Source organism: Macrosteles quadrilineatus, unplaced genomic scaffold (genome assembly GCF_028750875.1).
Source record: "Macrosteles quadrilineatus isolate MER2022 unplaced genomic scaffold, UCM_ALF_1.0 Scaffold_2__2_contigs__length_208266976, whole genome shotgun sequence".
Lineage (NCBI taxonomy): Eukaryota > Metazoa > Arthropoda > Insecta > Hemiptera > Cicadellidae > Macrosteles > Macrosteles quadrilineatus.
This window is the reverse complement of record NW_026542595.1, coordinates 171282736-171309367: the sequence shown is the minus strand read 5'-3', so window position 1 is coordinate 171309367 and position 26632 is coordinate 171282736. Positions and strand designations below refer to the sequence as shown.

Below are 26632 nucleotides of genomic sequence, written 5' to 3'. Positions count from 1 at the left end.
AATCTCTTATTTTTTTTGGAATTTATTATTTAGTACTTGCAAAACGCAAATTGCAGAATCAATAATTTTGGAATTGTTACAGCTGTTTTAAAGCATTTTGATGGTTCCTGCAAACGTCTTCAAGCAGTTGAAGAATATCATGGATTTGAATCGTGGTGGCTGATAAATTTAAACTGTGTTTAGAGAATAAATCTTGTTTATGTTACAGTGAGGACCTTTAAAAACCTAACCCCATGGATAAGATAAATCCTTTACCGTCATGCCGCTGTGAAACAGCTGTTTTCAATTGTGTTGTTCTTTTCCTCCCCAAGAAGTGAACATCAGCTGGAGTCGATGACATCAGCAGTACATTTTGATCTATCGTTAATTTCGATTAAATCTAGAGGACCCATGCTGCTCCGCAGCATTAAAATAGATATAATCTCCGAGAAATAATCAAATTTTTTTTTTTTTATTGAGTAATACAGTATCTGATTCAAACGATCAATAGCTAAAAAGCCGATAATGTACTGATTATTTTGAGACTAAAACATATAAAAATCATAAACAATACTGGGCCTATTGATTTTTAATCATCGAAAAAAACATAGGTTGTTCGCCTTGCGTTTTCTTGAAACTCGTCCGATTTGAATAACTAATAACTTAAATGAAAGCGGGCAATTCACTGAAGGTTCTTAGACCAAAATATATAGGATTATATCATTATAAAAGGTGAAATACATCTTAAATTGTAGGAAGAATTCGAAAATAAATAAAATTTGTGTTTTTGGTCGAATAATACAGTAGATAAATATATGCCGATGCTTGAAGTGAAATCTGTGCGTGCATGCTTTCGATTAGAGGCCTTAATCATGAAAATCGGCCGGGTAAAAGAGGCAAACGAACCCGGAAAAGAAAACCCATTTTTTTAATAATTGCAATCAGTCTACGTACTCCTCTACTAACCATTTATGTGTGAAATATATTTTATGGTACTGACTAAATACGGCTTGAATTGGATTGGATATTTATCGGTTAGAACTAGAACCCATTGAATGCTGTAACTGACACAGGTCCAGTTCACAAGACATAACAATTTACACAATGATGAGTCCATAGGGAGGAGTGGACAAGTTTGATCTCCTTGCAAATCCCCTCCTTGGCTGGGCGTAGTCCTGCACTATATAAGATCTCCTATAGGAAACTGATCCACTTCACTGCACCATGCGCTGCGCTCTCTTGGTAAGTTCATTTTTATTAGTGATACACAATAAAAATAATTTTATTTTCTTATGCATTTTTCTGTATTTTTAAACAGGATCAGCCTAAAATCCCTCAAGTCCTTTAAAAATTAGAAATTAATACAGCTAGTTGTAGTTGTAAAATATTACGGAATTTCTATTATCAATGGGATTATTATAGGTTGACAACATACATTTCCCGTGTAGTTTTTCTTTATAAAATTTATTTTTTCCAGTCAGCATGTAAAGCGTTAGTATTATAAAGAAAGGAGCGATTAAATAACGTGAACCAAGCAAATGTAAATTCAAAAGTGAATGTGAAGTGAGAAAATTAAAACCAAACCAATGACAGTATAAGCTGCTGAGTTTGCTTATACATCCGATGATCAATCCTACAGGCTTTTGGAATTCCTCAGTCAAACATAATCAACATCCGTGATGCTTTCCTAATTAAAACACAGATATACAGAGATTTATCTAATACTAGCAGAGTACCCGTCCTTCATACGGGGTTGGCATATAAGTATAAAATGCTTATTGCAGTTATGGGAGAGGATACGGTTTTAATTTATACGGCATGCAATAGTATAGCACATCTACCATAGCCATAATGTTCTACCACTGCATCTAAACCATAGAAAAAAATAAGTTCTCATTGTGTACCACAGATTTCTGTTGCTAGTTGGTTCAAATTAGCTGTTTTCGTAAATGAAAAAAACAATAGTGCTGCACCCTGTTGGTAAACCTTATAACGTTTAATGCTATTTATTAATATTATAGAACCAATTTGAGCAGTTGAAACAGATAATACACAGATAATTACAGACTGACAAAATTCTTTAATTCCTTTTAAACACGAATGAATACTCATAAGGTCAACATGGGAAACTCCAGAGCCACTGCGGTGGAGCCCGAAAGGATTTTTGAGATAAAAATATGTCTATATGTTAATTGGGAATGTGAGCAATCATCATACCAAATTTCAACCCTGTCGGTTTAGTATTTCTCGCGTTCACTTGTCGCAAACATCCATCCATCCATCCATACATCCAAACTTCCTCACTTATAATTAGTATGATGATGTCAAATAAAAAAATACAGTAAATTTCACAAAAAATGAACGAATTACTACTACTGTATAATACTTACAATTTTATTCCCTTACCCTTAAAATACTATGACAATTAATTGTTTATAAAGAAAGCGAAAGAAACTTCAATTACTGGTAAGCGAATTCCTGTACAGTATACTGAATATACTCCTGTGTGTGGGAGTACAGCATGTGAATTTGAGATGTATTAGTATAAAATACTATAAATAGAAAATTAACAATAAATTTCACTTTCATGGTCAACACAATTTTGCGTGATGTACGGTGACGGTGGGGTGACGGTTAATGGGTAAGCTACATGACTATAATATTTCCATGGAGGTAGATTATCCTGATCAAATTTAATCCATATTTGAAAAACTATGAAGATTTAGAGAATTTTCCTTGGCCCTTGAGCCTCATTGCGCTATGAATCACCTGGTAAATTTTCGAAGCCATAAACTAGAGTAAATATATTTTGTAACTATCGGTTCACATATTAGTTCAACCACGTTTTTCCACATGTTCGATTTATAAGACAGTTGAATTATTATCACACTCTGCAGTAAACTGACTATGGACGAGCGGGTAAAGCATGGTTCAATGCAATATCGAATCTGAACTCGGTCGAAATTATTTGTTGTTGGACAATAATCTACATTCCTAACAATAGATTTTCTTAGCGGAGTGCAAGGTTTGAAACACAATCGTATACGTAAAGCAAACGTAATAGCAAATACCAGCTGATCGATAGGGGTTACACCAAGTTGGACAGCTGATCACTTTCCCGCCATCAGCATGCACCACGAGCCAGCTGATGTAACTGAGGAAGTAAGAATCCTACTGTAGCCGCTAAAAACTAGATCCGGTCTCCATTTGCGGTGTATACCTGAAGGCATCCTACTAGCTAGATTAAGTGAAAAAGTGAAGCCATTATCAGTCGCCGCCAATTATCTTGTAATCATCACGGGTGCCGGGATTACTTTGCCGAGTTTAATTTCTAAACTCCTGTCCAGTTGGGTTTCTCTTGGAACTGCTTTCTGACAACTTTTTAAATTACTTTTGTATGTTTTTACGCTTGATCCATAATCAAAGAGTTTTGTATGTTACATATCTTTGGTGAGTCGGTGGCTTAGTTGGTAGCGTCACGGACTGTGGGCCCAAGGCAGCGATGACGTGGGTTCGGATCCTGGTCACTGCCACTAAAATTTATCAGTACAGTTTACCTTTGTACTGTACCGGCTTACCCCTTGCTTTGCTGGCTATGTTCCACGCACAGATCTGTAGTCTATGTGGACGGGCAAATGCAAGGTTAAAAGAGGTCGCCAACCTTAATAAAAAAACAAAAAAACTTTTGGATTTTTACCTAACGTGTTTGGGGTTTTATAACATTCCAAGTTTGAGTTAGCGATCAGCAAACTTGTATAAAAAAGAGCATGTTTACAGAAAAATAAAATAAAATATAATATAGGCTACTCTTGGTTTTTGACGATACCATAAATAATTTTCTTCGTGGAAGCTGTGCCACTATTTTTCAAATCTTCATGTCCTCAGATCTGCCTCCTGCTTGCGGCGGCCCGCGGGGAGAACGCAGAAAGTCCTCAAGCCAGAGGTCAGACGAAGCGAGGTGCTATTGGTCTCAGCAGCTACGGCAGCAGTCTTGCTAGCTACGGCAGCAGTCTTGGCAGCTACGGCAGCAGTCTTGGCAGCTACGAGGGTCTCAGCAGCTATGGTGATGTCAGCAGCTATGGTGGTGTCAGCAGCTATGGCGGCAGCGTCAGCAGCCTCAACAGCCTAGACCTCTCCTCTGCCGGCGTCTACCCCTCAGGGGGCCTCGCTCTCGGAGGAGGCCCAGTTAGAGTCTCCGTTTCCTCAGTCCCAGCAACAGTCCGTACCATCAACCAAGCCATCGCTGTTCCCGTTCCACAACCTGTACCTGTCACAGTCACCAGACCCGTAGCTGTTCCAGTGCCGCAACCAGTTCCGGTGTCCGTTCCCCGTCCCGTCCCAGTTGCCGTTCCACAACCTTATCCCGTAACCGTTCCTAAACCCTACCCCGTATCTGTCCCGAGACCAGTTCCTGTCAGAGTTCCTCAACCTGTTCCCGTACCTGTTCCTCAGCCTTATGCCGTCTCTGTACCACAACCTTATCCTGTCACTATTACCAGACATGTTCCAGTACCTGTTCCTGCTCCGGTGACTATTCCCGTTCCCGTATCAGTTCCAGCACCTATCGCACTCCCTGCTCCTGCTCTTGCGTACCCGTCGACTCCAACCTTCTCGCTGTCTTCGGGCCCCTCTCTTACTCTATCCGCTGGGTCTCCTTCACTGTATGGATACGGAGGATATGGCGGCTATGCATCATCCTTCGGACTGGGGTACGGACTTGAAGGCGTCAAACCCCACAAGTTATCGTCCTACCGCTGATTTAAACTAGTCATTGTAAGATATCTGTACATGTTTACTAGAAGACAAGGACTCATCTTCATCATCCACAATCATCATTCATTCATTCATTCTAAATTAATTTACTTTAAGATAATATTTAGTGTAATCGAAACTTCTAAAGCAATAATGATCGCGATGTTCACTACCTACACACCCTAATATGGCTCCATTCACTTGCTCTAAAGTGATAATATGGATTCAAACATCAGTAAAATTGTTTATTGATGCATTCAAATCTAATAAGAATAACATTAACAAACAATCTTAGAGTGTTCCTGTCCCTTCTACATAAATGTTTAATGATCAGACACCCTGCTGTCTCGGTAAATCAACATATAACAAACGATTTTGTTTTACACTATCAACTTAAAAACTGCATGGGATTTAGTGGTTACAATTTGAATGTTTTTACTTTAAATACTATATTTTCATAACCACTTAAATTAACCATACGATACATTTTTTTGTTTACAGATCGGGGGAGTATTTGTACAAGTACAAGACGTCTGTTCGTGTGAAGGACTCGCCCTGGATACCAATAGTGCCACCTAGACCACCCAAAAAAGTGTCTTCTTCACTAGGTTATATACCAATATATAAAGAATGTGTTCATTGATAGTCAATTTCCATAGGTTATTTTGTGCATATTGTATAGGTTTCATAATAAATTTATTTTTTGTAAAATGTTCTTATTTCATATCCATACTTTGCAGCGGTACCGTCTACCACACTTTAAAAGGTAACTCAACGAACTGGTAAGATATTGTGTTAAAACAGAACATGAGGAATTAAGAATAGGCAAATATAAAAAATTTATTTCTAATATCCATTCAAGTGACTCAAATATGTGGAAAGCAACTAAACGCGAAAACGCCCTTTAAATACTTATATTCGATTCCTACCTTAAAACGACAACATAATCTGTGAGACTGATTCCCAGTAGTGTGAACTGTTGGCATACTTTTATGAAGCTACATTTCAACCCTTGCTGATTATAGTGACCATGAGATGGTAAACGAGACTTTGAATGGGACATTTTTATCTGCCGAATTTCCTATAAAATTTGCCTGCGCCAATCTGAAGTCAAGGAAGTTATCAGAAAACTTAATCTTCGTAAATCAACTGGCCATGCTTATTCCGAATATTATGTTCTGTTAAAATATGTTCTTCAAAATCAACCATTCAACAGATCAATGCCTAGGTGTTCCACAAGGTTCAATATTGGGCCCTGTATTATTCAATCTGTACATATGGCGGAGATACTCTCCAGAAGACGCCTCATTAAACTCTGTACGCTGATGACACAGCTTATCCTGTGCCAACATTCTGATGTCTACGAGGCTACACATTCTCTACAATACTCTATAGACATTCTCGTTGATTGGTTCTTTAAGTGGAACCTTCGTCTAAATTCGACCAAATGCTAGACAAAAATAGTTTCCTTAAAAGAGCATGCATTGCCTCATGAAATGTATGGTAACTTTTCTACCGTGAAACCCTGATGACCAGACCATTCAATACCTTGGTGTATGGCTGGATAAGAAACTAAATTGGAATTTCCATGTAAACGAAAAACTTTCCCAAGGTATGCACGCGCCTTGCAAAGCTTTTTCCTGTGATCAATAGAAAATCTACTCTAAAACCAGCTTGTACAATTTTAATCTATAAATAATTATTTTGACCGTTAATAACATATGCATCAACTATCTGGGAATTAGCTATTTATAAAATAAACTGTTCAAAATTCAAGTAATCCAAAATAAAATTCTTAGAATAGCAGTGAATGATCCTTGGTTCGTTAGAAACAACTACATACACGAAGAGTTTGGAATATAGTCTGTCTTGACTCTCGGCCTTCATTGAAAAATCCACCTTCAAATTTCTAACATCTCTAGACAATGTTCCTGGAGCACTGGCATTCAATCTTGGCGGAACAACAGAAAATAGAAGATTGCGCCGAAGGCTTCCTAAGACTTAAGTTGGACGAAGCCTAAAGAAAATTGAACATGTGACCTGCACCTAAATTTACTATGTTACAGGGTGTCTCAAGTTTGAGCGAACCCACAATGCTATTTATATTATTTTATTTTGTTAAAACTTCTGTGAATAATGTAATATTGAACCAGAAATAAAATGTTGATCCATACTTTGTGTGAGAGTATCCAAAAAGTAAAATAAAAGTACTGTTTCACATTGCCACCTGTATGATAAAAAAAGTATATATATATTTTATTATCAATTATTTTATTATTTTATGTATCAATTAAAAATTAAATTATTTTGTATTACTGAAGTTATATTAAACGATGGAGCCATTGGCAGTTTACTTTTTTAGTTAATTAATTACAATTTCTTTTAAAATCGACATTCAAAACCATGACCAATTAAACCATGTCAAATGGTAACTTTGAGTACGTTGTACTTTAATTTTATTGAGAATCATTTTCTGTGAAAAAAATGTTTTCAGTAGGTACCAGTTAGTTTTTCTAACAAATGTAATGAAAGTTATTCAGTATTTTCTGAATATCACGTAAAATTTAAAACAGTAGGCCCTAATCAATAATACTGTACTTCGGGCTTTTGGACATGAATCAAATTTTGCAAGTGCAAGAGAAGACTCCGTTGCAAAATTTTACACGAATTGTTATGTCATTTTTATTTATGGTAAATAGTGTCGACTAAATGTGTTCCTTCTGTTTTATTTTTGGAAACATTTTACAATTTGTGCGATACTGTTTGGTTACATTACACAAATGGAAGTATACTTTATAGTTCAATAGTTTATTTTTGGTTGAAATAGTTTCAAAGTTAGTCAAATAACCGTACAATATAACAAGAATCAAACAAATAGTAAACGACAACAAATTGAACAAATAGAACACAGAACTATTCTTAAAAAATATTTCTTCTCTTTAGCTGATCCCTTGATGGAGATACTAATGATGATCTGTATTGTTGAAGATATTATCTTTGTTTAATTCAGGTTAATTTTACTATTTAGATAGTTCGATTTAGTAAGCAATCTGAGAAATAATCAACGTTTTCAATTCATTTAGTATTTGAATAAAGTGTTTGGATGGCTTTGAAAACAGAACAACAGCTGCTGTTAGGCAAGAGTAAGTAAAACATTGAGATGAAGATGACACAAAATTTCCGTTACAAATATAAACATAACCAAAACCGTCCAGTCCAGGCGTCCGTCGATACATCTTGGTCCGTCCCGTCCAATCCAAACCACAGGCTTAGGTAAATTTAACTAATTCGTAGTGATAATTAATTAGTTTAGCCTAATCTTAAATTAGGGTTACGTTCGACCACAATAATAAGGCTACTCTATTTTCTGTGTTGTAAACGATTGGTGTAGGCCTAGGTAGGCCGATATTGATTGCATGTATCTTTTTGATTACCTTGCTCTACTATTTATTGACATGATGTAGGCCTATTGCATTTTATGTAGGCTAGACTATATAACTAGACTATGTTTAGTGATCAAATCTAAATATCTAAAATTTTCTGGTTAAGCTTACTAACTTAGGCAATTGGCACGATTTAATCAAACACCTAGAATTCAATGTGCTAATTTAGTTAGTAGGACTGTTGTTGGGCCTAAACAGTAAACACCAAACATACGGGAACGAAGCCAAGAGTTTTATGTTTTATGGACTCAATTTAAACAAATTTAACCTTTAAGTTTACCTTACATAACTTGCCAAGAAGGATAGACCTAACTTTAACCATCTACAATTTTGTAAGCACGTTTAACTTACATTAAGTTAAATGAATTAAAATGACATGTTAGCGAATTTCCCATAAGTTATAGAGAATAAGCTATTACCGTAGTACTCATGGTAAGACCTGGACCCGGGACCGATTTACTTTTTCATTTTGAGATTCAAGATTCAAGAGATTTATTGTACTGTAGGATTTATTGTACTACCATTAAGTAATAAATACAATAGGTAACGTCAAAAACTATGCTAAAAATAAACAAACCAATGCATATAAATAATGAAATGTTCACCATTACAAACCATGCTGAAATTAGTTAATCTTCACAGCAAACCATGCAGTTATGGCAAAAAACAAAAGAAAATGAAAATTGTGACACATAACTTATTAGGCCTACCTGAGTATAAAAATAAAAATTACAAATTAAAACAATGGCCAGCCTTCAGAGCATCATAAAATTCAACAGATTCATAAAAAGGATTCGTTTCGAGCCAATCTTTTAAAATTTTTGTAAATTTTGACTTCCGCAATGACCGAACACTTTCCGGGAGAGCATTGTAAAACTTTATGCCTCTAACAGGAAAACAGTTTATTAGTTTTACTCAATCTATTGCTACTTAAATGTACATTGTTTCTATTTCTTGTGAGATATGAGTGGACATCCTTGTTACAAACAAGATCTTCTTCCATGTCCTTAATAGCTAACAAAGATTGATAAATATAGACATTTACGACAGTCATAATGCGAAGTTCAGCGAACAAATGCCTACAATGCTCCAGATAGTGAACCTGACATATTACTCGGATTGCCTTTTTTTGATGGAGCAGTACTTTCTGAACATGCGGGGAGTGACCCCACAGGAGTGTGCCATATACAATATGGGCCTGGAAAAAAGAAAAGAAAGCACGTCTCAGAAAGTTAAAAGGTAGTTCAGAGGTCAACTTCCTCTAAAGATGTCTTACTCTACTTAATTTTACACAAAGTGCATCTATGTGGTCATCCCACTCAAGCTCCGAATCCAGAGTGAAACCCAGCAGTCTTACAGACTCATCACTGGAAACATTTTTATTAAGGCTAAACATGATTTCAATGAACAATGATTAAAATCATTGTATTCATTTCTTGAGTTTTGGCCGCATTCAAGGCCAATTTATTTCCATCAAACCATTGAAGACGTTTCATTTAACAATGAGCTAGCAGAATTTTTTGCCATAATATGATCAATAGGCTATGTGTAGCAAAAAATAGTGGTATCATCTGCGTAGGCCTACATCACTATGTACCGTAATTAATACAAGTCATTCATGGCAACAATGAATAAGAAGGGACCAAGGACTGAGGTCCCCAGAGGCCAAAAACACCATCTGTTCAAATTCATATAGGCCTAGGCTATTTTATATAGTTTGATTACCTCAGCAATATTGTGCCGGAATCCCACCATTGATTTTGCGCTTCCAAAGACTTCACCCTTTTGATCAATGGGGTTGGGACTTCGGTTACACCATTAAGTTAGGCCTAGGCCTAAATGAAATAAGGTAGGCTCTCACAAATTTGTTCAATAGATGTCAACTTAATCTAATAAAATTTTAAAAGGTAATTTATGAATAGTAAATAATCTTGATTTATTTGCAGTGGAATGTCTGAATCAAGCTCCATTGAGTTAGGTGCTAAAACACCAGAAAAATGGAAACGGCCAGAAGATGTTATGAAGTTACACCGGCTGAGAATGAAAAAGAAGGCGCTACAAGCACGAATGAATAGATCGGATATCCCGCAACCCTCTCCAGTGTTAAACACATCCGTGGACTCTGCAATAACCAAGCGTAAAAATCCTTTCAGGTAGGCTACATTTTGATAATAAGTTATTTTAGTGATATTGCAAAAACTGCCCATTAAATCAAAATTCATTACTTAACTTATGTAGGCCTACTGGAATAAAAAACAAACTCATTACAAGATTTAAAAAAAACTGTTAATCTAAAATTTACCGGTTTGAAATTAACCTTTTACGTAGGGAAAGTTAGGGTACCGGTACCGTACCTAACCAAATGGTTATAGGCCTATTGCTTGCATTGAAATCTGAAGGTCGGTGGCTTGTTTCCAAACAAGATTGTTTCCAGACCCAGATGCCATTTGTTATTTTGTTATGAATTAATAATGCCATTCAACCAAAATGTCAACGTAATGTTAGATAATAACTAGATCAAAGGGTTTGGACCGTTCCCTTTCAAAACATAAAATGCTATTGGCGTAGAAATTACACAACTCACAAAAACTGAGGTTATTAATAATGTGCCAAGTTAGTGATTAATTTTTTAATGATAACCTAAACAATAGGCTACCTACTGTAGGCTACCAGTACAAATTCTGTTTGTAGTATTCTATGCTACAAACAAATCAAGATTCTTTAAATTTGAACATTTACTGGTAATCTCTATTAGGCCTACCTATTCATTAGCATCCCCCCCTTTAAACCAATAATGGAGGGATTATTTACTGCCTATTTTATCACTATTGCTATCACCTAGCTTATATGAAAAGCTCAATCTTTACCAGTTTTTATTGAATTGTTACTTAAGTTGTCTGTTACGCTCTCAGTTCTGGACCTTAAGTTATGTGGACATTTTACAAATTAGTCCTCTTTTACCTTATGATTCATGTTGTTTCAAATTGTTTAATGCCAATCATTGAGGCTTACACTGTGTGAATTCTGCCATTAAAATAATAATGAATAATATAAACGTTTTTCTTTTTAGATCCAATGAAAGCGGATTAAGTGCAAACTTAAAGAAGGTGCGGACAACTGACGAAGATGAACATTCTAACGACGGCACTCTTTTCAAATTGTTGAACATAACAGAGCCTGAGAAAGACGTACCGCTAAACTTTACGAACATTCTTAGCCGAATTTCAAGCCCAGCTGGGCCTAAAGTGAGTTTAAGAAATATAATTTGCAGTAGCCTAGTTTAAATTCAGATAAATCTATCGAACTAGCCCACACTTATGAAGTGGAGTCTATTTTCGTCAAGAATCAACCGATTGATGGTAGGTAGGCTACATTCATTGAAAAATTTCCAAACATAGCTGATCCTAGTAGTTGTAGTTAACTTTTATTACAATAGGAAGGCAAAGTGTTCCTATAATTTCGGATTAAGAAGAGAAACAAAAATAATTTCTAGGTTAGGTTTTAAGTCACACGTTTTTTTTTTAACTCATCAAAATAAATTTTCCGTAGCTGAACGTGGTACTGCGAGAGGGAACCAAGGAACCTCCTGTTGACTGGACGCTGAGGACCAAAGTACGATTTATGGCTCAGAAACCGTTTCCTTGGAACACAACATTAAGGACTTGTGAAGAAGCATCTGGTATCACTGGGTAAGAAGCTCCAGTTTCCTCCAGGGAAAGTATTTTTAGAGCTAATTTGATTGACTAGTTTTTCTATTGACCTTTTAAATGAAGGCGGGACATATTCATAATTCATAGGCTATCAGATGGTTTGTATTTCACTTGATATATTTTTTATAAATAATACTTTCATCAATTTGTACATTAAAATTATTAGGCAGGTCTTACAAGAGTGCTTGTCTGTAGGTTAAGTCCAATCTTTGTGTATTGACCCACTTTGAAGTAGGCTAGATATAAAATTCCACTTACATTTAACTGCATATTTATAGAGTCTTTGGACTAAACATTTCTCTACGTACGGTAACCAAGTATGGCTCCATTGTTGACTTTTTAGTAAGATCTACTACTTCATGTCCCTATTAAATTAACTATCTGATTTGAACAACTTAAAAATAATGTTATTACATTTGGATAATCTATAACAGTCTCACATGAAAGCTATTTGAGTAAAATACTGGCTACAACTAATGACCTTTGTAGGCCTAACTCAGGTGTTTGTTTCAGGTTCGTCAGGTGTGTGGACAGCACTAACAGCAGCTTGGATACAAGTCCCAACGCGCAGTTCCACCAATGCTGCCTTGTCTGGCAACACCCGGTATGTAATTTTTGGGAAAAATAATCATGCATGTCACTCAAATCACACACACACGATCTTCTTCAATTATTGAAATGGAAGAGATTTTCGTTCAACCATCCACCCTACAGTCCAGAACTGATTTAGATTGACTTGAACTTATTTTGTGTACCAAAATGAAGACTAGGTTACATGCTTTAATTGTGACATGGAGCTCCAACTGCGTCTCACCAGGTGGCTGAGCTTGTTGGTGGCGGAGTTTGACAAAGAAATTTCAAAGCTCTTCCACTGCTAAGATAAATGCCTCAATTCGTTCTGCAGATATGTAGGATAACTGGTACTTTAGTTGAACTTTCAAATGTAGACCTATATATATAGACCTATATAGCCTAAAAACAATTTTATCTCAGCGTTCAAACTTGTTATTTTATTCCAAAAGTCATTATTTCCTGAACAGCCCTCATACTTTACTAAAATTCTACTCTTGTACGAGATTAAGAACTGATTGTTAATGATTTAAATTTTTGACTTAAACTTCCAAGCAACCAAATCCCCCAATTAATCAAAAGGTATTGTTTGTGTGAAGGTGTTGCCGTGGCTGGAGTTGTACCCTAGACAATCCACTAGGACGGCTGGAGCAGCTCAGTCTGCGCCTCACATCATATCTCACCCTGCTGTACGAGACAGTCTGCAGAGGCACTGGGCCGACAGCTTCCGATCACTTTATCAGGTATGATGGTCAGCGTGCTAGCAATAATCTGGTATCTAAAAATATTCTTACCAGGTTCTTGGCCACCGATGGGAGAAATCATTCTTATTCTGCTTACATTTTAAATTCTATCCTGAAAACACTTTTCCTTCTACAGACAGTCCAACTTTTGAGTCTCGCTTTTGCATTGTTTTTCTCTGGTGTGAGTGAATCCAGTGCAGAGGAATTATTGGTTGGGAATACCATGGATTCTTTTAAAATGTAGCCTAATGAGTTAACATCTTAGTTCTTTGTTTGTCTTCCATGTGAGATCCATTTTTGTTTCTCTCAAATGTTTTAAAATAAATTAGTTGAACATATGAGAACGTCTTAGGATAAAATAAGTTTAGCTAGGTAAGCACCTTTTAGTCGAACTAGAAAGGCTAGGGACAAAGCCCAGTAATATAAGGGCTTGCAAAGTTGAGTAATATATAATAAAAAATAAAAAAATAAAATACAAGTGTGATATGCAGAAAACCCCCTCACTCTTCATAGGTTATCCTGCATACGCACATGGGAGTGTAGCTTTATAGCAAACCCGAATCTTTAAACTTATTCTACTTTATGCTATGAGCTGGGTAGCTGTTCAATAAGAGAACCAGATCGCGTTCATTAAACAGGATTTTAATTGTCTTTAAGTATTTAAGTTTAATACAGTGACAGTTACTTTCAAGTATAGCCTACTAACAAATGCCTGGTAGGAACCGCTCTGGAGGCAGCTTGAATCTTGAATTTATAATCCCCAAAAACGAAACGAAACTATTCCCTTGTAATCTAATCAAACCAAAGTATCTCATCCCAATTAACTTACAGTCCCCTTAAATCAAAACTTCCCGTACAAAACTCCCGACTACAGGGCCTAATCCCAAGATAGAGAAACCAGTACTCACCCAACTCTCCTGGGCACCTTGCCCCGGGCAACTGACCCCTTTCTCTACCTCAGGTGGCCTATTTATTGACCCGACAGCTACTGAGTGCAAAGCACCCAGTGTTTACCAAAACACCTCCAGCACGCTTCCTAGTTGGCAAGGTCACTTCCTATCTACAATTCAACCTCTACAACCTCTAGTTTACATATATCTACAAATATAAAACCTATATCTCCCTTACACAAGTCATCAGTTTATCAGTTGCTTTAAACACAAACACTAATAACGTTACTTGTTAGATGTTGTTTTCTAAAATTATTTCTGACAAGTTGAGCAAAATTTTCAATTTCAAACACATTACAGGTACTTTTGAACATTAAAGAAACTAAGAACTATTTTAAGTGTGTACATTTTAAAACTTATCTACCTGATATTATTAAAAGTAACACAATTATACACTAAATGGTGTACAAGGTTAAAATTAGAAAGCTATTTATTGTTCAACTTAGTTAACGTCAACCAAGAACAGATTTAGAAAAATTTGTTATAGCATAACCTAATTTGGTTATGAAAGCCAATTTGGTGATTAGAACCAGTACGGATACTTTATCTTTGATTTACTTGCCGCAAATGTTGCATGTGTTTGTATGTTTGTAGTTGCTAAGAGCTCGCCAATGCCCCTACTTCTACTTTGTCACCAACTCCTTCAGCTGTTTGTTCCGGGCTGCAGGAGTTTGTGGCTTCCCTCACACCCATGTTCTCATAACCCCCACCACCAGGGGATTCAGGAAATCACTCTCTGATCAAGGTAGGCCTATGTCTTAGCTTAAGAAACAAACGTAACATAGTTTGCTGTTTACTTTTTAGTTTTTTTTTCAACAATCGCGAATGGAATAGTTTTAGTTGTCTGCTTGAGATTCTTTGCAAATTTTGTAAGTTGGTGTTTTTTAGTGAATTTACCAATATAGTGCTATAGTATCTATTACCGTAGGTGGCACGGTAAGACCTAGGCCCTATATAGGTGTTATATAAGAGTCCGTGTTCGAACGCAATAACTTGAGTAATTTTTGTCCGATTTTAATTAAATTTGGTTTGAAAGTGTAAGGTGGGATAAAATTGGATGAGTTCGCGAACCAGCCTGACCGGACTATGGGACCGTATTTATTTTATACGAAGCTATTTATATTTTGTATAAAAAAAAACACTATTAGTTTCCCTGTAGCAGCAAACATAGGTACTCGTTAAACCTATGTTATTTATTAAATAGATTTAATTAATCAATTCAGGCAAATGGAAATTCGCTTAGACGGCAGGTTTGCTGTGGCGGGGGTGGGGGGGGAGGGTATTTACAAGTTTACATTCTTACACCCCTATGTTTCTGCATTATCATTCTAAACCAAGAGTAGACTAACACACAAAATTTCCTGTGTGGAAAGTTGATTTATTTACATAGGCGTATTTATTCCCTATGGTAAAAGAACTAAGTTAATACTGTACATAAAATTTGAAATTAGAAAAAAATAGTAGACTCAAAACCAACTGTTAGCTAAAGAATAATTAAAGCTATTTTACCATTTTAAACTTAGTTTTACGTTAAAGCTATTCACTTTATTAAAAACCATAGGCTAATTGTGAAGTTTTATACCCGGTTATGTGATTTTAGCTAAGGCTTCAATACTTACTTTCCGTGTCCGGAAATCAGACTTTGCTTTTCCAAAAATTAGCTACCAAGCTGGCTTTGTCATTCGCATGTAAAAGATCATCTAATGTGCAAGACTGGTCTAGGCGTGGGCAGATCAGCAGATGGCCAGGATCCTGAACAGCACCACACGCGCACAAGATGTTTTCTTCGTCTGGTAAGAGCCCCATTTCTGCATGTTTGTCTTGCATTTTGGTACCTCGACCCTAATTCGATTTAGGGTCTTCCACACCGTGTAATGAAGGCCTCCACCAGGAGCCAGTTCCTCCCTGGCTGGTATGGGAGGGTTAGTCAACGTGGCCTCCCACCTTGCCACCCGATTGCTTGAGAGTGATCCATCCAGGACTCGTGTCCGTGATAAAAAGCTCTTTCTGGACCGAAGCCGTCGCTCTGCAGGTTGGTGGCCGTGTAATGGGTGACGAGGGTCTGTCTCTTGCTTAGTCCTCTCTGCGTCGGCAGCGACATCACGTCGGATTGATGGAGGGGCGATCCCTATGATAGGATAGAGTTTGTGTACTGGGGTTGGTTTCAAACACCCAGTTACAATCCGAGCCATGTCATTGACTGCAATGTCAACCTTTTTTGCATGTGACGATGCATTCCATACTGGAATGCCCCAGCATCTGCTGGTGAGCTTCCTGATAATATTATTCCTCGCTGAGACTCTACCTCTTGTCGCAATACAATGCGCCTTAAATGTCAGTGTACGGTCCAGTATGACACCAAGGTATTTGGGTGTAGGACAATGCTGAAGACGGTCTCTCCGCCACCTCACATTCAACTCACGGCCTGCTTCTCTATTGTTAAGGTGAAAGGCACAAACTTGGGTCTTAGCAGGGTTCGGCTTGAGGTGATTTGCGTCATAGTATTGGGAAAGTTCATTTAGAGTCATAGTCAGCTTCTGTTCGACCTCTTCAAAACTCCTACCTTGTGCCGCCACCGCCGTATCATCGGCATATATATACTGACGTGTAGTGTTTGGCAACGGTTGGTCGTTAGTGTAAATGTTATAAAGAGCTGGGGCTAAGACGCTACCCTGAGGCAATCCATTTCTTTGATTCCTCTATCTACTTTTCTTGCCTTTGAGGGACACGAAAAACCGCCTGTTATGAAGAAAAGTGCCTATCATTGAAGTCAGCTGATAGTCTTTGGTAATACTGTACACTTTTCCCAAGACAGGCTTCAATAGAGATCAGACTAAAAGGAGTTTATTATTAAGTATGTTGTATATGTTTAAGGGCATTTTTTCAATCTCAGCTCAGTTTAAATGCAAGCAAGGAAACGACAGAAATAGGGCAGCATAGATGACGGTGCAACCTCTGCACTGCATGACATTGGCAACCTTAAGCTCTGTCAATGTTGTATGACAGCCATATAAAGACACCTCTACCGTCATTGATTTTCCTGCCATGTGTGATTGGAGAAGAGTTATTTTTTTCTGCAAGGAGAGGGGGTAGCAGAAATCAATCTCGACGAGTTGAGTGTATAGAGAAAAAAAAACTGTACAACTGATAGATTTGTTGTTGCTGATAGAGTTTTAAAAATTGCTGAAATCCTGAAATTGAAAGGTGTATAACATAATGATAAAGGCGTTCTTATCATATTGATTGTTATCAGCCTTCTTAGTAAGTATGTGAATATTGCCCCTTTGCACCAACAGTGTTTTTGTTCACACTTTTCACATTTCAGAGATTGAATTCCGTATGCCACTGAAGCCCCAGGATAAGTCAGCTGATGACGACACTGGCTACGAGACCCTGGACGCCTCAAGGAGTCCGGAGGGTGGAGCATTGAGTACAACCGTAGTACCGGATGAAGCTGATGAGGAAGACGGGGAAGAGGCGGAGCAGTGGCTCCAGAGCATGGGAGTGGATTCTGCGGAAATCAAGAGGATTAGTAGCGTGCAGGTAATAAAATGATTCTGATTCTATATTCACCAAACAAAAGTGTGTTCAAAATACAGCTTCTAGTTGTTTTTGGCACAACTGGTTAAGTGTCGAGAGTTTATTTGAATGTCCCACCTTTACCTCATACGACGCTAGGCTATAGTTTGAAACGGTTACACATTACTTCAGGATAAGCTTCGAGGGTCTTGGCATTATCACTTAGATAAAATCAAAATCTATTGATCAAAATCAAATCTATGGATATTGGCAGGATTTGAACCTGAGATCTTACACACTGAAGTCCCACATTCTACCACTAGACCAGCTTGATCCCCGTAGTGTTGAAGGAAGGGACTTTCATGGAAGCCTGGATTGAGTCAAAATATTTACCATAGTCTGTTCAAGTAAAGAAGACGGTCGAGGATGTGGCCTACCCATGCATACGGACCTTGTTCATTGGCTGCAGGTAGGCCTCGTCCCCCGACTGCCTCTGATATTTGAAACTAACTAAACCTGGTGGTTCGAAACCCGTCTAAAGCAGTAGGTCCAAATACAAGAAGAGGGTCTGAAGCAAACTGTTTGCGTTGATGATAACCATTCTTAATATCCCACACAATAAATTTGGTGGCTTTTAATTTGATGTTAAGTGTACAATAATTTAAGTGTGATGTGTACTGAACTGTGTATGTGTTAGTTGAAAAAGTTTTATATTTAAAGTAAGAATAGGCCTAATGACTAACACCACGAGGGTACCGTACCAATCAAATTTTTATTTAAGGACAGTCACTGAAACTGTATTAAAAGGAACTAAAAGTATGTTTTGTTTAGTTTAAGAATGAATGTTGTTTTGCATAGTTATGTTGTAAACCCTTTTTCCTCAAGGTAGGTGTAAAAATTCTGCAAAACCAATATTTTTAAATATGCGATAATGCCATGATTCGTTGATTCATTGTTTTAAGATGCAACTTTTCAATAAAGGTGTTCTGGTTTTTATAAATTTTAAAACACGTTTCTCACTTCATCATATTGTTAATTTATTCTCATTTCTACAAACTCAAATGAATGTCTCATGACAATTGTACTGTTTGCAGGCAGATGCAGATCTAGGCAAGGAGAAGAAGGTTGACCGCACTCCAGAGTCGCTGGTGCTGATAGAAGACACGGAGGCGCACGTGTTGTTCAACATGCTGCTCAACTGTAAGTCTACCATCCCCACCACAGGGCCCTTGGCTGGGGTACCTCCCACACTGCTGGCCCCTGTCGCCTTCCAGGGGGCGACACTGAGGCCTCTCAAGGTACTAGACATATTCCATTCCCTTAAGTTGTTGCTGAGGAATAAAAATGATTGTAAAAAAATTGACTTGAACCATTCAAAGACTGTGCTGGAGTATAAATTACTATTTTGTACCTTGTTTTTTACTTTCAGTTATACCAGAGATAGTTGGTGTACAATAAAATAGGCTTTAGTCCACAATAAGACTTCCTATCAGTATGGCATGGTTTGAAAGTTGACTTATAAAAAGCACTGTATGATCTTCTTACTGTAGGCATTCGTGACCGTTTTCATGAGAGTTTATGGCGGTGATTTTGGCATCATCCACATCGTCACTGATGCACTGTTGCTAGACGTTTCGTGAAAGTTAGATACAAGAACTAACAATGTCAATTAATGGGTAATTTTTGAAGGGAAAAAGAAACTTGTATTTAAGAACTTTTCAAGGGTAAAAGAATGATAAACACCTAACTCACCCGAATAAAGAGTCCCAGGAAGTTGAAAAAAATATGTTACTTTTTTGTATTCATATAACTTCTGGGATTTTCTTCAGGTGAGTTCGATGTGTATCCTTCTTTTCTCCTTTATAATGCCAATTAAATCATTTGATAAAAGACAATAATGAGTTTGATTTTAATCCTGTCAACTTCCATCCAAACCGAACTCTATTTAAGGTGGGCCCTACCTCCAGCTATGTCACACACTAACAAGCTTAATATAGATTGAACTTGGGAATTGAATCCGCACACGTAGAAAGACTTTAGAGCTACGTTTTTCAGTGTAATGTCTTAACCAGCTTAACCACCGTCTCACGGTTGGGACCAGGATTGACTGAATGTAACAACAGCACTCTCCGGTTGGATTTGACAAACAACTCAAGCACCTGGGCTGTATTGCTACTGTCACTGAAAAGTGCCATGACAAGCTACACTCTTAACATGGCCTAAATGGGTTAACGGAAGCACGTCTCCACATTTAACTCAAAACCATTAGAATGATTAGTATGTGTTTACACTGAAAATTTTTTTTTAGGTTAGAGAAAGCAAAGTGCAGGTCGGAGGTGACAGCTACTACTCTATGGAGATGAGAGGCCCTATTTTACCCACCACTGTGCAGCAACTCTGCGAACTGCTTCACTCCAGCTTGGACCAGTTCTCAATCACTTTGGCCAGCCATGAGACCACAAAGGGGTTCACACTCAGCGGCCATTACACAACCAGTAAGTTGCTTAGTAAACATAAAGGAACCGTACTGAATCCATAGAGATCAAATTTCTCATTTAAAAATAACACTGTGGATAAAAAATAATACCGTTTTTTAAAGAATCGTTTCAAATATCAAGAAGTTTATACAAGATATTGATTAAAGACATTTAGAACCGTCTTCCACGATTGCGACAAAAAATTAAACATCTCCTGCAGTTGTAAGACAACATCTTACTGCAACTGCGGCAAAATCTTGAACATCTTCCAGGTCTTGTAGACATCATTGTCCACCGCAATCATAGCGAAACCGTTAAATTTTTTACTGTGAAATCTTCCCAGACTCGTTCTGCGATCAAGATACTGAAAGCTTGGCATTTGCTGGATTTTTTTACTCGGGCTTTAAGCTAGGTTCTGCTCTCCCTGAAACTCAAGCACCTCTGACACTACTAAGTAACGTAGAAGACTTGTAGTCTGTGCAATATAATTTTGCTTTATTTTTACTATGCATACAATACCAAAAATGAAGTACTGTAGGTTATTTCTTGCTTTGCACTATATAATGTTTGGTGGTCTTAAGCTTACAAATCCAGATTAAGACAAGTTTATCAGTGTTTTAAAGAGGTTGGCAGACTCCTTAATTTGTGCGTATCCAGGAAAGCAAGGGGTAAACATATTCAGTTCAAGAGTGAACTGTACGGAAAAAATGTAGTGAGAGACTTTGAATATGATGGTTTAAATACCTTCAGTCACCAGTTCAACATCAGTCGACTACTGCGGCCTAGGTTTCGGCACAAAGTTGTGCCATCATCAGGGGGGACAGTTTGAAATTTTCAGTCCAATGGCTTCGTTAGGTTGAAAATACTAACAGTTCACAGATGACATATACATTTATCGAACGGTACCGGTATTTACAGAGAGACTTTGGCATTCCAACCTACAACATTACCAATTACTACGGTTCCGGAGTACTGCGCAACTGACTGATTTTCCAATCCACCACCTGCTAATCCCACTATTGTGTTTCAGTTAGTAATTCTACCACAGACAAAGAGAACGCAGAAGATTGCAGCAGCAACTCAGCTTTCCGTCAGGAAGGCCTCAGTGACTGCGGACAATCTGCAGATGTGCTGCGGAGATTCTGCAGCAACAACGGGAAATGCCTGCAGCAATTTGATAGTCTTAAGTATTCGGACAATATTTACTCTTGGACATGATCAAATCATGTTACCTTGTGTAAATAGATAATATTTAAGTTTGTATAAAGAATTTAATCTTTGAGACTGTTTTAAACATTAAGCTTAGTGTTTTATAGTTATTTTTTAACAGTTGTAATTTTTTGACAACAGTTACTGTGTGATACATTAACGTCAGCTGTAAAATATGCACTTTGTGCAATTTTTTGAAATCATTTTTTTATTGACTTGCAAGTCAAACTTTATTGGCTGACGATAATTTTTAATTATTTATCATTGCCAGTTTTAACTTGCTTGACTGAGGTTTTAACTCGTATTTAAATATAAGTAAATTGTGATCATGGTATAGATAACCATTTGTACAAAGAAAGATAATAAAAAATCATATTTTACCTAAACTGAATTTTTATATCCTTTCAATGAAGAATAAATCTCAAATAATTTTACTACCAAAGTAATATTACAGTCTGTGTTCTTCTCCTGATTTTTGCATTGTAGCGCTGAACAATTTTTGTCAAGGTTTTAAACGATTTATTTTCCATGATAAAATTATTATATTTTTCTAGATGAGTGGTACATTTGGAAGTTTTATTAATTTCATTTATACGTTAAATAATAAAGTGGTGACCTAATACTTCGAATAGGTAATCCAAACGTTAGCCATAGCATTATGACAGCAGGAGCCCTGTATGCAGGAAGTAGATTGTATAAGAATAATTTTTGATTGAGGACTTTTTTGTGGTGTTTGATGTTTTTCATGATTTCTGAATGTGGGTCTGTCACTCAACACAAACAATTGAAATATTTTGGTCCAATCACCAATTTTATAATATTTTTCCATGCATTTTGAAGAGGCAGCACACTTTAAAAGCCTGCTATTAGATTTATATTTACAACTACAGTTAGAAGTGAGTTTTGAGCCCAGAACAAGTAGGTACCAACAGAAAAACAATCACTTAATAGACAGCTTGTTACACAGGGCAGTAAGTCAACAAAACAACATAACAAGTGACCATAAAAACCATGCAGGTACCACCTAATGCGTAATATGGCTATCAAAGTATCAGTCGTTAAAACCATAGATAAAACTTAGTCTATGTTAAAACTTACGGACATCACTTGCTCTTCTGGGTAAAAGTAAAACGAGGCAATTTTTTACACACCATTTACAGAGGAAAGTCGTAAAAAAAAACAAAAAAAATTCTTTGCACGATGAATGCATGGGTGTCACTGGTTTGTACTGATTATTACATTCCTTGCTGTTTGAATCACTTACATTTTTCACACATATTAATGCTTAAGAGTCGGCAGGACCGCAGGCCATCTTGGATTTTCTGCCTATAGGTAAAGGCAATGTTAATGGTTGAGATAGTGATGGGATAATCGAATAATTTTGAGAATTCAAATACATGTGTTCGAATACTTAGATTTATTCGAATAATTATTCAAATACTTTTATAGCAACATGGTGTAAATTAACCAATATGGCAATTTCAATTTTCCCAAGTCTAGTTTTGTAAATAAATTGTTGCCATTCATGTATAAATACATTTAAATGAAAATAAATGTAGTTCAGTTCTCCTCTTACATAAATAGGTTATATTATTTCAAACTAACTAAAACCCAAATTAAATAGATTATTTTTCACTCTCATTCTGGTAATGAATCATTTAATATTGTGAAATAACTAGTCAAAAGTATTCATTATATTCATTATAGATTTAGTGAGAAGTGAATTTCAATTTTAAAACAGTGTGATTCATTATTTCATTGAAATTTTTTATATAATAATTAATAAATGCTGGTAGTGTACAAATTTAACATTTTAATAAGACAATTAATTGATCCCTCCTGAGTCGGGTACAGTGAAGATTCCATTCCAAGTAAGGAAGTAAGTAAACTTATAAGTTGTTGTTCTGAATTAAGCAAAGGTATTCATAACACTATTATTCAGTGTATTCCAACTCGGAACACTTCGGCCAAAATCGAATTCATTCATTCTGGCTATTCAAACTAGATTGGCTTCAAAGTATTATTGAATCCGGCCGAATGTCATTATTCGAATACAGCCAGAAGTATTCAAATCTTTGCTAAGCTATTGAAACCGCAGAAGTGATTTGCTATCTACTTTTTAATTTTAATTGTTATTATTTTGTCAAACTACATAAATATATTGACTTGAACTGTGATTTTTTCAACCTCAAAAACAAAAGTTTATAAATCTGAAAAGCAATTCACAAGGAAAATATATTTAAGAATTACATAACATGTTCTGCTCGGTAATCAAGCTTACAATGCATGATTAAAGATTGCTTCAACGTGAACGCATGATTTTGCTGATCAGCGCTAGGACAACCATTGTGTAGCCTGCATCTGATGGTCAACAACAATGCAAAATTATTGATTCCTGCCAACTTTTAAGGGATCCACAGTAGTATGGATTCTTTTCCTTTGCTGCTGCTGTGTTTTACTAATGTAAGTGTTTATTTGAATCTAAACTATACACACTATTAATAAGGTTTTATTGTGTTACAGTACCCAGTTTTACAAATTTTGCTATGTAGGCTTATGTTTACATTTTTTTGTTATTCTGGGTTTTTGATGTCCACGCTTAGGACATCAATCCTAAATGTGAACTTTAACAACATAAAGCAACCAACAATAATAAGTACCTTGAAATAGAGGTTTATCAACCTGAAAATTGCCATGCACTTTAGTTTGCTCCAAATGTGCTAATTAGATATCAGTCTTTCAAAACTTGATCAAGGCTCATATCTAGCAAATTTAAAGTTAAATATAATTAGCACCAAACTTGAACAGCAAGCAATCAAGGATCAATTTGATTAGCATTTATGTTTGGAACATTAAAACAGAAATCATAGAAAGTACAAGAAAAAACTTGTCTGCCCCCAATCCACCCATTTTACAGCACTGCCCACATTATTGCTGAATGAAATCAGTTTATGTGCCGTTATACACAGTTGAAAATTTCTCCTAATACAGAATCAATTTCTTGTCATATACGATCTCGGTAACTTCTTGAAATATATTTATTGAAAGAAAACTATTTTTCACCACACTATAATGTTTTTGGCTGTATTACATACGTTAATTGGTGGCTGAAAGTTACGTTTTGCTGGCCATGCCAGCTGTCATCGTAATTTGGGGACCGAGCAGGTTTTTACAGGCCGGGGCGCAAAATCAGCTGTCCGCTTACTTAAGACATGAATGCATTTTAAATACACAATCAAAATCCATAGAATTGTGTTATTGTCACCGTTGCCTAGCAACTATTTATTTTTATTTTTGCTGATTCCTCAAATTATTTCTTCACATAACCTTAAAGTTGTAGTCGTGTTGACTATCAGTGTGCATTATTATAGTGGTGAATAGTGGTAATAGGGTAAAGTGTGGTGAAAAATAGCGTTCGTACCACGGACCGAAATGGTTTTACAGCTCTCGATCGATTTAAGTTCTCGACTTCGTCTCGAACTTAAAAACTATCTCAAGCCGGCAAAACCTCATTTTCGGCCCTAGGTACGAAATATACTATTTCACCACACTATGATGTTTTTGGTTGTATTACATACGTTAATTGGTGGCTGAAAGTGCTGAAAGCTACGTTTTGCTGGCCATGCCAGCTGTCATCGTAATTTGGGGACCGAGCAGGTTTTTACAATCCGGGCCGCAAAATCAGCTGTCCGCTTACATACTTTAACACAAATGCATTTTAAATACACAATCAAAATCCATAGCATTGCAATAGAATTGTGTTATTGTCACCGTTGCCTAGCGACTATTTAATTTTATTTTTGCTGATTCCTCAAATTATTTCTTCACATAACCTTAAAGTTGTAGTTGTGTTGACTATCAGTGTGCATTATTATAGTGGTGAATAGTGGTAATAGGGTAAAGTGTGGTGAAAAATAGCGTTCGTACCACGGACCGAAATGGTTTTGCAGCTCTCGACTTCGTCTCGAACTTAAAAACTATCTCGAGCCGGCAAATCCTCATTTTCGGCCCTAGGTACAAAATATACTATTTCAATCTCCGTTCCAACATCAGAGGTAGGTTGTTGGTTCTTCTAGAATGTTTTACATCAGAGTGAACTGGAAATTATTTACGGAAATTGAATCAAGTTTCGGATTTGTAATGTTGTGGGGATGAAACTAAAGACTATACAGTGTGTAAATTAGTATGGAAACAAATCTATATATTTTTAAACCCGAAAATAGACGACTAAATTCCCAATCACATATACTATTCGTTATAACCTAATTTAAATTACACAATTAAAGTCTGTAAAACACTCCCTATTCAATTAGTGATAGTTTCCAAATAATGGTGTGTAATATTTTCTCTGTATTATTTGATCAGCGGTGAAATGTTCAGTCAAGAATGTTTTTCCTTTGTACTATGTTTAGGCCATATTGTCTTGATGTTAAACATATGCTATGCTTCTTTGTTTTGTTTACATAGTTTTGTTTTGTTTAGGGTTGCATTTGTTGAAATAATCTTGGTAAGTTTGGCTAGAATATGTTCAGCCGTTATTTAGTGATAGTGTTAGAATGTTTGTATTGAAGTAGGTAAGAAAGCACCCATTTATAAAGAAAAGTTTTTAGTTGTAACAATTTTAGTTTTACTCTTTAATAGCTACAAATTGCTTGCGACTTACCATTTTGTTAAGTGGGTGAGGATCAGGGCTGATGTTCCAAGAAGTTCTTAAATCCTCAGAATATTTTTATAATCTGTATCTCTAAGCACATGAAATTGCCACCTTTCCAAGAATATGAGTGTTGTCTTTAAAGTAATTGATTAGGCTAAATTGAAGTGGGTATTAATCTTATACTTTTATTGCATAAATAAATCATTTTGCAATTAATTATTTACAAGGTAGCACCTCATTTAAATCATAAGTAAGGTCTGTATAAAATAATCATTAACTTGTTTGCCAAATTTTAATTTTTGAATATCATTCAAGAGTTGCGAATGTATAGTTTAACATTGAACAATCCCAAAATATATTTATAAAAGTCGTATACCCTACACATATTTTTTATGGTTCTAATATTGTCTCGTATCACATTAAAGCACCCCTGGCATAGCAAACCTGCATAACTCAGTCTGTTAAATTATTTTATAGAGTTCTTTTTTTCAAAAAGTTTATAAAAAAGGATACTAATACTTTGAACCTCATCCAGTATAGTCTACAATTTGGTAAAATAAGTTTGATACTGATTTAAGTGATGCATACCTCCATTCCAGGAACAAATAATGCTGGTCCTTTATCAA

The 26632-nt window shown here is 36.3% G+C and overlaps 2 protein-coding genes across 2 annotated transcripts; both read left to right on the top strand.

The window, feature by feature from the left end:
* The first annotated feature begins 1203 nt into the window (after window positions 1-1203).
* LOC128985145 (tetra-peptide repeat homeobox protein 1-like) lies at window positions 1204-5442 on the top strand. The gene is made up of 3 exons (XM_054404525.1): window positions 1204-1221; window positions 3865-4688; window positions 5233-5442. Exons 1-3 carry the CDS (start codon window positions 1204-1206, stop codon window positions 5372-5374), a joined length of 984 nt encoding a protein of 327 aa, XP_054260500.1. The 3' UTR covers window positions 5375-5442.
* Window positions 5443-7939: 2497 nt separating this feature from the next.
* LOC128986356 (protein downstream neighbor of son homolog) lies at window positions 7940-21738 on the top strand. Its single transcript, XM_054406687.1, has 11 exons — window positions 7940-8004; window positions 10121-10327; window positions 11245-11419; window positions 11724-11863; window positions 12398-12488; window positions 13054-13197; window positions 14742-14892; window positions 17473-17690; window positions 18761-18964; window positions 19975-20161; window positions 21174-21738. The coding sequence occupies exons 2-11, from the start codon at window positions 10125-10127 to the stop codon at window positions 21359-21361; spliced, it is 1701 nt and encodes a 566-aa protein (XP_054262662.1). The 5' UTR covers window positions 7940-8004; window positions 10121-10124; the 3' UTR covers window positions 21362-21738.
* Window positions 21739-26632: the final 4894 nt, after the last annotated feature.

Coding starts and splice junctions, on each gene's coding strand:
- LOC128986356 (XM_054406687.1), top strand. CDS start 10,125: ATGTCTGAATCAAGCTCCATTGAGTTAGGTGCTAAAACACCAGAAAAA. Junction 12,489..13,053: donor GCCTTGTCTGGCAACACCCG/GTATGTAATTTT, acceptor GTTTGTGTGAAG/GTGTTGCCGTGGCTGGAGTT. Junction 13,198..14,741: donor GCTTCCGATCACTTTATCAG/GTATGATGGTCA, acceptor GTATGTTTGTAG/TTGCTAAGAGCTCGCCAATG.
- LOC128985145 (XM_054404525.1), top strand. Junction 4,689..5,232: donor GCATCATCCTTCGGACTGGG/GTACGGACTTGA, acceptor TTTTGTTTACAG/ATCGGGGGAGTATTTGTACA.